The following is an 11,441-nucleotide window of genomic DNA, read 5'->3' on the forward strand; positions in this document are numbered from 1 at the left end:
CTAACTTTAGGTCAAATGACTCCAAGACCCTATCCTTTTGGAGTTGGCCTATGCATTTCTTGCTTATATATCCAAGACGACAATGTCATAATGATGCTTTATCCAAGTTATTATCATTAACAGAATCAATACACAATACATTATTTCCTAAGTTATCAACCATAGATACAGTTTCATACACACCATCACAAGGTAATGCTTTAAAATAAAAAACATTATTAAAGAAAGCATTAATCGAACCAACTTCATTATCAAATGAAAAGGTGAAACCTTGTTTATACAATGCATGAAAGGAAATAATATTTCTTGCCATTTCTGGTGAATAACAACATTTATTCAAATCTAAACTAAACCCACTACTTAGCGATAAAGAATAAACTCCAATCTTGGTGACAGGTAAAGCTTTCCTATTCCCCATGATTAAGTGTATTCTTCCATGCTCCACATTCTCACATCTTCTTAGTCCCTGCAAATCAGAACATATATGAATACCACAACTGGTATCAAGGACCCAAGAGTTAGAATGGGGTGAGTTATTAGATAAGATAGTGTAAATACCTGCATGGTTGGGTTTAACTTTCCCATCCTTCACATCTTGATGGTACTTTGGGCAATTCCGCTTCCAATGTGACTTTTCATGGCAATAGAAACATCCAGCCTTTCTTGGGTCAGAAGGAGTGACGAAACCTTTCTTGGTTCCACTTGAAGAAGACCAATCAAGGGTCCTAGCCTTGGTACCTTCGAAGAGCTCTTTCTCTTCTTCCCTCTACCTTTCTCGATTGCCAAGACATGGGTGGAGTTTGGAGTAGGAGTGTTAACAACTGACTTACCTTTAAGACCTGTTTCTGCGGTCTTGAGGAGTCCCTGAAGTTTGCTAAGTGTGACCTCTTCCTTATTCATGTGATATGTCATGCGGAATTGATCTTAGCACGATGGTAAGGAGTTCAAAATGATACCTATTGCAAGCTCCTCAGGGAAGTTCACATTAAGCTTTAGAAAACGATCCACATACCATTGCATTTTTTGCATGTGGCTCGTGATGGATTCTCCGTCCTTCATCATGGTTGTTATCATGGAGCAGATGATTTCATACCTCTCTTGTCGTGCACTTTGATGGTATTTTTCCATCAGATCTTGGTGCATTTCAAAAGGGTAGAAGTCCTCATAGGACTTTTGGAGTTCTGCTGTCATGGTGGCCAATTTGATGCATGCTACTTTGGTTGCATCCCTTTCATGTGCCAGTAAGTCAGCGATCTCCTGGGGAGTTGCAGTGGTCTCATCAATCTCCTTAAGCTCCTTGTCGAATACATATTCTTTGTCCTTGTAGCACGTAATCATCCTGATGTTTCTGATCCATTCATCGAAGTTGGATCCATCAAAGGTGACTTTCCCACAAAGGTTCATAAGGGTAAAGGAGCCATTAGGATTAGATCCAGAAGCAGCATTGTTTGAAGACATCTGAAGGAAGAGGATAAGATTAGTTTAGATATTAAGAGAGTCCTTAATAAAACACCCAAATGTAATATTAAGGCAAGGATCCAATCACAATATATTATAACTTAGAAGAGGTATGTCGTAATCCAAGCTATAACATATTTGAAAGGTAGGTGAATGACGATTCACCAATTTCCACCATGAAAAACGAAATATAAATATTAGGTTTTTAATTGGTTCTTAGAAATTCCTTGATTCTTTTAAGATTCAATGAACTTTTCAAAGGCATGTTTCAATCTCGAGTGTACCCTCCAAGTTTTGTGACTGGGATACCGAGGATCACAAAACGAGGTGTGAAGTAACCATGCAAATCACTTGGTACCCTTAAAGTTTATCACTTAATCGATGTGCCGGTAAACCACACACGCTCCACCGATAATATGATAAACCTTAAGTCACCCTTTACCTAGCTTGTTAAGTCCAATTTAGTGTGCCGGTTAACCACACACGCTCCACCAACGACTTAAACAAAGTGTAAAGTGTAATTTCATGGATTAGCATGTTATTCACATTTTCCTAAAGTAACTAAGATTGGGAATTTAATAAAACATTTTAGTTACTTTATAATATTCATCATACTTTTAATGAGAATTTATAAGTCATTGTCCTACCCGTTCGGCTAACGACCCTCCACCGATCAAGGAAGCGGTGGGTGAGAGTGGACACCCATTAAGTTGTCATTTTATAGGCAACAACCTTATACCCCCTTATAGACCGGCTTCGTTAATGAGGCGTACTAGCGGTAAGACGACTTGATCATATGTGTGTGTATATATATATATATATATATATATATATATATATATATATATATATATATATATATATATAGATTATTAACTTATAATATTATAAAGTATAAGGGTTGGTTTTTAACTTTTAAAAATCTAAGGGTTGGAACTAAAGTTTACTAAGTGACTTTACTTATTCCAAAACTTGAGGGCAAGTTTTGTAACTTTACAAAACCTTTCATATTCATAACTTATGAGTTATTAAAATGAAGACTCTTCATTTTATAACTTATGTGTTCCTTTAATGGATTTTAACACAAAGAGACTTTTGGTTATCCATAACTTGAGGACAAGTTATGGACTCCATTAAAACACATAAAGATCATGAATTAATCATATAAACAAGTAACTCCTAATCAACATTTCAAGAACATATGAACACGTATAATCATGAAAAATTGATATTAGCCATTATAAATGGATTAGAACAACCATTACTCCATCTAAAACAAGTTTTATAACACCAAAACAATTTAGGGTAATGTTTCTAGTCCATTTCCAGCAGCACAAATCGAATTTCTGCATTCTGCATGACCAACTCATCGAGTGCACGAACAGACTTGCCGAGTTAGTTGCATTTTCACTTGGACTCGTCGAGTCCTCCCCATGGACTCGTCGAGTCCCCTGAGCAGACAGAAAAAAAACTTGATTTTTAACACTATTTTGCATCAAGTATTCACAAACAAACCTAGCTCTGATACCACTGATGGGTTTAGAGCATTATAACACTTCCTAAGTGTACATGCAACCCTAATAACCTTGGATCTATGTTTGTCTAAATACATGCAAAATTTGGTTTCCAAGGTTCATAATCCTATCTAGCATACATGGGGAACTTTAATCCTAAAAGGATGGCTAGAATTACATACATTATAGTTGATTTTGATTCCTTGAAACCTTGTGAGCCTAGTACCCCAAGTGTGATGCCTCAAATGCTTCACATAACACCAAATTCTTTTGGAATGACTTTTGAGAGAATACACACACTTGAAAAATTGGCCTAGCCCTCACTTCTCTTTGTGTACACCGTTTTTGGTGGAGAATAAGTTCCTTATATAGTGTGACACATCTAGGGTTACACCATGTAAACCCTAATGTGCCATGGCTCTTCATTTCCATGACCCATGGGTTTGTAACTCCTATGGAGCATCCAATGGGTTTAACCCAACTTGATAATCCATGGAGCCTCTTAGCCCACTATACAAGTTATGGATGATTTACATAATCAACCCATATATTTAATTAAAACTTATAATATATTAATAAACCACAATTGTTATTTCTCTCATTTAATTTATCCAAATGCATGATGTCACGCAACCCAAATGGACCATGCCGGGTCGGGTCAAGTACATACCAGAAATAGTTATGGACTTAGACACCTTATCCAACAGAAACGTGGTAGACGGGGGCGTATCAGCCCTCCAAACATCATGCCAAAAAGAGGTATGGGTACCATCGCTAACTCTAATAGGGCACAGAGATTGAAGATCAGTATCTTTCTTACGTAATTGGGAGAACATACGGACAACCCCACCCCAAGAACCTTGGGCAAAAATAGGAATTCTCAGATTCCTGCAAGAGCCATTCAAACTGTAGATAGATTTTATCACTCTAAGCCATAGAAGATCAGGGCAGTGATAAAATCTCCACCACTAGCGAAAAATCATAGCTCTATTGAAGGAGAAAAGACTGCCAATCCTCAAACCACCTTCGTCCTTGGAGGATAAGCCTCTATCCCATCTAACCCAATGCATACGACGATCATCTCGGTCTGCACCCCAAAAAAATCCCGCCCTTATACCTTCAAGGTCCTTTAAAACCGAAATAGGAGCAAGGAAAGCAGACATCAAGTAACTCCCTAACGAGCCCAAGATGGACTTTATCAAAGTAAGATGACCTCCAAATGAGAGGCACTTAGCCTTCTAGATTGAGAGCTTGGAGCGAAATTTATCAATCATAGGAACCCAAGAGGACTTTCGAGTCATAGGCTGACCCACCAGGATACCAAGATGAGAAAAAGGAAGCATAGAGGCTGCACAACCAATCCTGTTTGCCACCACAAGAACTTGAGAAAAAGAAATTCCCACACCAATCAATTTACTTTTAAGTAAATTGATTTTAAGCCCAGAAGCCAAGTAGAAGCATCTAAGGATACGAAGGAGACAGTTAGCGTTCTCAGGGTTCCAAGGAGTGACTAACATAACATCATCCACATACAGGAGATAAGAGATTTCAATGTCTGAAATAGAGACCGCTCTGAGAGCATTCACAGCTCGAGCCTGCATCAAAGCAATGTGAAGACCCTCCATAGCCAAAATAAACAAAAAAAGGGAAAGAGGATCACCCTGTCTCAACCCACGATGAATTTGAAATTCATCAGTTGGGGAACCATTAATCAACACAGAAGCCCTCGCAATCGACAAAAGTTCCTTCATCCACCGACACTACATAGATCTGAATCCCATAATAGACATGATTTCTAGTAAGTAATCCCAAGATAAGGAATCAAAAGCCTTCTCGTAATCAACCTTAAAGAGCAACAAAGGATTTTTGGAAGACTTGCTCCATGCAACCAATTCGTTAAGAAGAAAAGGACCATCCAGAATCTGTCTGCCTTTGATAAAAGCAGATTGCTCAAGGCTAACAACACTATGAATAACCTCCACCAGACGATTAGTCAGAAGTTTGCCAATAATTTTGTATTGGCAACAAATGAGACTAATGGGTCTAAAATCTTTAGGAGTCTTCAGATCTCTGACTTTTGGGATAATAGAGAAGAACGTGGCATTACATCCTTTGGGAATAACAGAATGATGGTAAAAGTGATGAACAAAGGCCTCAACATCGGTAGCAACAAGGTCCCAATATCTCTTTAAAAAACCGAAAGTGAACCCATCGGGGCCAGGGGCTTTGTTAGAGCCATAGTCCCAAACCGCCTAATTATCTCCTCACAAGAGAAAGGAGATTGCAAATAGTCAACCTGCAATTCGGATGAGGTACTAAAAAAAGCACCATATGTAACCGGTCTCCACGAAGAATGTTGCTGAAACAGAGATTGGAAATAATCGTGAAACCCCTTTTTAACCTTAACCGGATAATCCTCCCACACACCGTCAATCATCAAACCACGAATAGCAGTTTGTCTCCTTTTACGATTAAGCATACCATGGAAAAATTTAGAATTCTCATCCCCTTCAATGCCCTACTGGATTTTAGCTTTATGAGCAAGGTCAGCTTGAACCAAGTGATCGAGATCCGACAGCTCCTTCGTTAAAGAGACTCTTTGCTCTCTTAAATTGGCAGAGCCTTCATCGTCCATGAGCGTAGTATCAATAGAATCTAATAAATCTTGCAGATTCTTCCTTTTACTAACCACCATATCTCGGTGTTTGGAGTTCCACACCCTAAGGCTAGATTTAAGAAGTTGGAGCTTTTTCTTAAAAATAATCCAATGGTTAGTCAACTCCGTCCCTACTAACGAGGTAGCCCAAGTCTCCCGAACAATGTTATCAAAACCCTCCATATCAAACCAAGAGTGAAATAAACGAAAAGGAGTTAGGCCATAGTCAACCCGATGCTCCAGGAGAAGAATAGGGCGATGATCAGGAATATTCTTTTCCAAGACAATAACTGAAAGATGAGGAAACGTATCCATAAAACCCTCCGTTACCAAAAATATATCAAGCTTGCTAAATTTGGAACCCCATTTATCGTTCCAAGTAAATCGAGGGCCACCCAAAGGAATATCCACAAGGTCAAGAGAATTAATAAAATCATTAAAGGCTCTCGCAGAGGACGAGTTGAAATTCGAACCGAATCTCTCAGAGTCATCTCTAACTTCATTGAAATCCCCCATAATAATACATTCCCCCGAAGATTTAGCGATAAAATTATAAATGTCATTCCAAAGAAGTCTTTTGTTACTTATCCCTTAAGGAGCGTAGACAAAAATAAAATTAACATGGACACCCGAACGAACCCAAATCGCTTCAATAACAACAAAGTCGTCATGAATGCATACTCGATTATGAGAGATCAAGTCCACATCCCAAATAACAAGAATACCCCCAGAAGCACCACGAGAGGGAGAAAAAGCATGCATAAAGGAAGAATTACCCCAAAAAGATCTAGACATAACTAAGTCAATGCTCTCTGACTTAGTTTCTTGAATAGCTAAAAAACTGATTTTGTGACGATTACACAGTTTTTTTTATCCAACTTCTTTTATCACAGGATCCCGCCCCTTGGATATTTATAGATAAGCAATTCATTTTGGAACATGATTCTCAACGTGACCTATTAAAATCTCGGTGACACAATCCATACAACCGGCCATATTATATCCCATCGATTCTCCCATAGCAATAGTTTTTTGTAGTTCATTTAGGAATGAATTGTTTTTTTCAATGCCAACTGAAGTAATTTGGTTATTCCCTGAAAATGAAACCCGCTGATTCGAGAAATCCGAGGGATGCGATAGATCATCTTCGGAACAATTAAAATCGGAGACCCGTCCATAACTGCCAGAAAAACCCATCAGTTTACTTTGGAATAGGTTTTTTCCAAGGATAAGATGAGAAGAATGGAGATGAGGCTATCGAGGTTGCATCCGGCACTTCAGCAGGGGCATCTGTCGCGATTTTGACAGCATCAGAGGCTGTTGTCTCAGAGTTGACAGCTTCAGGAACATCCTGAGTTGTTGTCAGCTTGGTCGCATTCTGTGGGCAGGTTTGGGCTGGATCAGAATTTACATCAGCGACAGGAGGAGGTCCTGTGAATTTGATTCTTCATTTTTTGATATAGAATACCGATTTTGCCCCTGGTGTATTTTGCCTGATTTTTTTTGTTCCTCTTTAGTATCCATTTTTTTCATGACATCATAGATACCAAAAGGGTCGAGAGAAATGTCTTCCTTATCAGATAGAGAGTAAATGCTACTATCATGATCTTGCTCGAATATGTGAATGGCATCAATGCTATCTTTTTCAATGTTATTAGACTTGCACACAAATGTTGGATTCCAACCGGGAGCTTCTTTGATATGAATGGGGAATATTTCGCCGTCAATACTAACTTTAATCACTTCAGAAATTATACCAAGAAACGAGGTGATAATACAAACACGTGACTTAAGCTTTAAAACACTTTTTAATTTCCTTCTCACTTTCACATGACTTTGGTGGGTGTGGGTTTTTTCAATTTCCATACATATATGCTACTTGTCTCTGCAAATATATATATATATATATATATATATATATATATATATATATATATATATATATATATATATATATATATATATGTGTGTGTAATCCCTGTATTTGTAAAACCCACTTTGTAAAGTAACATTGACACAAATTGATCCGGTGCACCTTCGTACTAATTCCAGCTACTGCTTCAGATTTGGGACGGATTCGAAAATGAATAGTTTTATGCAAACCAATATTGCGTATCAAAAAATAATACACTTACTTTTTTCCAGATAAATTGAGAACCTATTATGGAATAGATCTTTTCATTTTGAATCTGAAACAGAACATATCATGTTAGACCAAATTTTCACATTCCAGAAAAGTTCTTCACATGCTGGAATGTAGCATATCTTCCGAAGTGTACTTCAAAGGGTGTTTGTGCTACTATCATATTAACAAATAACAACTACCCTAGTGACCAATTTAACAAAAAAAAATGAAAATTTTGAAATTCAAGGCTAATAAGAACATATGTTCCACATTCCGAACAACTTTACACACACAGACATAAAATTTATATAGATAATACTATCTTGGTTCGTGAAATCCATGATTTTCTTCAAAGAAAATCTTCAAACATCGAGTTCCTTTCTTTTTCGGAATGACATTTCAGAGATACGGGACCCATCTATATACGATCGGACCATAAAAATGGTTTTGACCTGTTTTCATCTACTCGTGTGCCCTATTCCGAAGCATTTGATAGTATTTTAAAACCAAAATATTTTTTTGGACATTTCTTTAAAATTTCATAAAAGTATTGTTATTTTAATTTTAATTAATATAATACAAATTGCTAAAAACGTTTAGTTGCTGTTTATCAGTTTTTGTAGCTTACTATAATAAACTTCCTCTTTTATATAAATTTGAATACTATATAATAGTGTATAATTGAATAATTCACCAGATTCTTTCATTACAGTGTCACCAGATTTTAGAGAAGTTAGGAGTCTTACTCTTAAGTCTTGACCGATGGATACAAGCTCAACCCAAGATGGTGATCTGACAGAACCCATCTTAATCGTTCCGCCGCCGGAGGGGGAAGAGACGAGCCCTGAGCTGGAGGAGACACTATCGGACACAAGTTTAACCACCTTCCAGCGATACAAGAAGGCGACGTCGTTGGAACTTTATAGCTTGACCAAGCTAGCAGCTCCGGCGATCATAATGTACTTGCTTAACAACGTGACGTCGATGTCCACCCAAATCTTTTGCGGCCACCTTGGTAACCTTCAACTAGCGGCGGCGTCCCTCGGCAACAATGGCGTCCAGCTCTTTGTCTTCGGTGTCATGGTATGCTGCTATCTTCACGTTTTCTTCATTATATGATCATTAATTAATTCGAAATTCTTTCTGATCGTGTACTGGTTTTTTGTTTTGTAGCTTGGAATGGGGAGCGCAGTGGAGACACTCTGCGGACAAGCATTTGGAGCCGGCGAATACCCGATGCTTGGGATTTACCTTCAAAGATCCACCATCCTTTTAGTTCTCACAGGCATTCCTCTTACGTTCATCTACATTTTCTCCAAACCACTCCTCATCTTAATCGGCCAATCCAAACAAATCGCCGGCGCAGCCTCCATCTTCATCATGGGACTCATCCCTCAAATCTTCGCCTACGCCTGCAACTTCCCAATCCAAAAATTCCTTCAAGCACAAAGCATCGTCAACCCTAGCGCCTACATCGCCGCCGTCATGCTGGTTGTTCACGTTCTCTTCACCTATGTCGCATTGTACATATGGGGTTGGGGGTTACTCGGCGCCTCCCTGATCTTGAGTTTTACGTGGTGGGTGATTGTGGTGGCGCAGTTTGTGTATATTGTGACGAGTCAGCGGACTAAAGAGACGTGGACTGGGTTCAGTGCGCAGGCTTTCTCCGGACTTTGGCCGTTTTTTAAGTTGTCAGCAGCTTCGGCGGTGATGTTGTGTCTGGAAGCGTGGTATTATCAGATACTGGTTTTGATCGCTGGTTTGCTTCCTAATCCGGAAATAGCGTTGGATTCGTTGGCTGTGTGTCAAACTATACTGAGTTGGGTTTTGATGATTTCAATCGGGTTTAATGCCGCTGCAAGGTATGAAATGTTGTGCCAAATTGCTACTTTTTCTAAATACATAGTGTTAATTTATAAAAAAAGTTAATGATGAACGTTTTTTAAATATATTTACGTTTTTAGTGACTAAAATATCGTTGGTATATATGACAGTGTGAGAGTTAGCAACGAGTTAGGTGGAGGACATCCTAAATCAGCAAAATTTTCTGTTATGGTGGTGACCCTCGTCTCATTTATTATCGCTGTGATATTCGCTATCATTGTCTTAGCTTTACGTGACGTCATAAGTTATGCTTTTACCGATGGAGAAACTGTCGCAAATGCTGTTTCTGATCTTACCCCTCTTCTTGCACTTTCTATCCTTCTCAACGGCATTCAACCCGTCCTTTCAGGTAATATATAACTGTTACTACTGAGAGTTGAGCTGAGACCGAGACTGATCAGTTTAATCATAAAAAATTTCATCACGTGTAATAAATATAGAGTGAAATAGCTAATTTATGTTATTTCTAACTAAAAAATGACTTACTTTTATAGTAGTGAATGACAAATGAAAATGGAAATGGAATTATGTAGGTGTTGCTGTTGGATGTGGATGGCAAGCATTTGTTGCATATGTGAATGTTGGATGCTATTATGTGGTTGGAGTTCCATTTGGTTGTTTGTTGGCCTTCTATTTTGAGTTGGGTGCTAAGGTACAACAATTAAGTTCAAATCAAATTAGTCATACACTTTATGTATAATATGTATATCATATATCTAATGACTTTATATAATATTTTACAACTTTAATGTATATTGCATATAAAATGTATGTAGGGAATATGGTCGGGTATGATTGCGGGTATGACGATGCAAACACTTATTTTACTATGGGTTACTTTTCGAACAGATTGGAACAAAGAGGTAAATCTTCAAAAAAAAAATCATATATTTTGTTTATTTCTTTGTTTATAGTAAATAATAGTATGATGTGTTTATGAAATTGTTAGGTGGAGCAATCAAGAAACCGACTGAACAAATGCCAACATAAGAAAAAGGAAGATTTGCTAAGTAATTAAGAGCTATTTTTAGTTCTTGTATTTTTATTATTGTTGAATTTTAATACTCTTCTTATAGCAACACGATGTATGGCACTTGTGTGCAACTCATAGGAAGTGTTTTCATTATGAGTTTACCTTTTTATTTAGAAGTTAATATTGCGGGTTATGTTGAATTGTGTGTACACCAATGATTTGGTAAAATGCCTCCTATGAATATGATGAGATTGATTTGTTGCGAGATTAATTGACAGATATAGTAAACAACTATATTATTTAGTTGTTAATGTTGGCAACAAACTATTTTTGTTGCTAAATAAGACACTCACATGTTGCTGTTAAATTGTATAAAATTCTTTATATTTTATGATTTTTTTTAAACAAAAACCTTTTTCAGAATAAAAGAAAAACACCCTTGTATTTTTTATTTGGATAAAATCCTTTTTGAGATTGAAAATGTTTCTAAACATAAAGCTGATATATTGGAGTTTTGAGCATTTTTCTGTTTAATTCAAAAATCAATGTATGATGACAAAGAGTCTAGACAATTGTTTACACTTGCTACTAATTTTCAGTATTATGTAAATAAGTCTTGATATATATTTTTTCAACAAGTATTTGCCAAAAAAGTCATTCTCTTTGTTTAAAAAAATCAAATATTTCTTTCATGTATTAGTTTGGAAAATCATCGATATTAATATGGAAAACCATCAAAAACACTGTAGAGATTGTCAAATACAATATTGACCTTCCAATAGTCCAATGCCATGCTGCTGAATGGGCCCTTTTAGCAATGGGCTTTTGATA

General features: G+C 37.2%; 3 protein-coding genes across 3 annotated transcripts; 1 reads left to right on the top strand and 2 right to left on the bottom strand.

Annotated features, from left to right (window-relative positions):
• Positions 1–4,210: 4,210 nt before the first annotated feature.
• LOC111919917 (uncharacterized mitochondrial protein AtMg01250-like) lies at positions 4,211–4,723 on the bottom strand. Its single transcript, XM_023915472.1, has one exon. The coding sequence runs from the start codon at positions 4,721–4,723 to the stop codon at positions 4,211–4,213; it is 513 nt and encodes a 170-aa protein (XP_023771240.1).
• Positions 4,724–4,732: 9 nt separating this feature from the next.
• On the bottom strand, positions 4,733–6,144 carry LOC111919929 (uncharacterized). Its single transcript, XM_023915483.1, has 3 exons — positions 5,495–6,144; positions 5,311–5,434; positions 4,733–5,224 (listed from the first exon to the last, which is right to left on the bottom strand). The coding sequence occupies exons 1-3, from the start codon at positions 6,142–6,144 to the stop codon at positions 4,733–4,735; spliced, it is 1,266 nt and encodes a 421-aa protein (XP_023771251.1).
• A 2,297-nt stretch (positions 6,145–8,441) lies between these two features.
• On the top strand, positions 8,442–10,875 carry LOC111920131 (protein DETOXIFICATION 40). Its single transcript, XM_023915709.2, has 6 exons — positions 8,442–8,836; positions 8,927–9,615; positions 9,748–9,986; positions 10,171–10,289; positions 10,414–10,500; positions 10,587–10,875. Exons 1-6 carry the CDS (start codon positions 8,516–8,518, stop codon positions 10,653–10,655), a joined length of 1,524 nt encoding a protein of 507 aa, XP_023771477.1. The 5' UTR covers positions 8,442–8,515; the 3' UTR covers positions 10,656–10,875.
• Positions 10,876–11,441: the final 566 nt, after the last annotated feature.

The sequence above is a fragment of the Lactuca sativa genome, chromosome 4 (genome assembly GCF_002870075.4).
Source record: "Lactuca sativa cultivar Salinas chromosome 4, Lsat_Salinas_v11, whole genome shotgun sequence".
In the NCBI taxonomy this organism is placed as follows: Eukaryota; Viridiplantae; Streptophyta; class Magnoliopsida; order Asterales; family Asteraceae; genus Lactuca; species Lactuca sativa.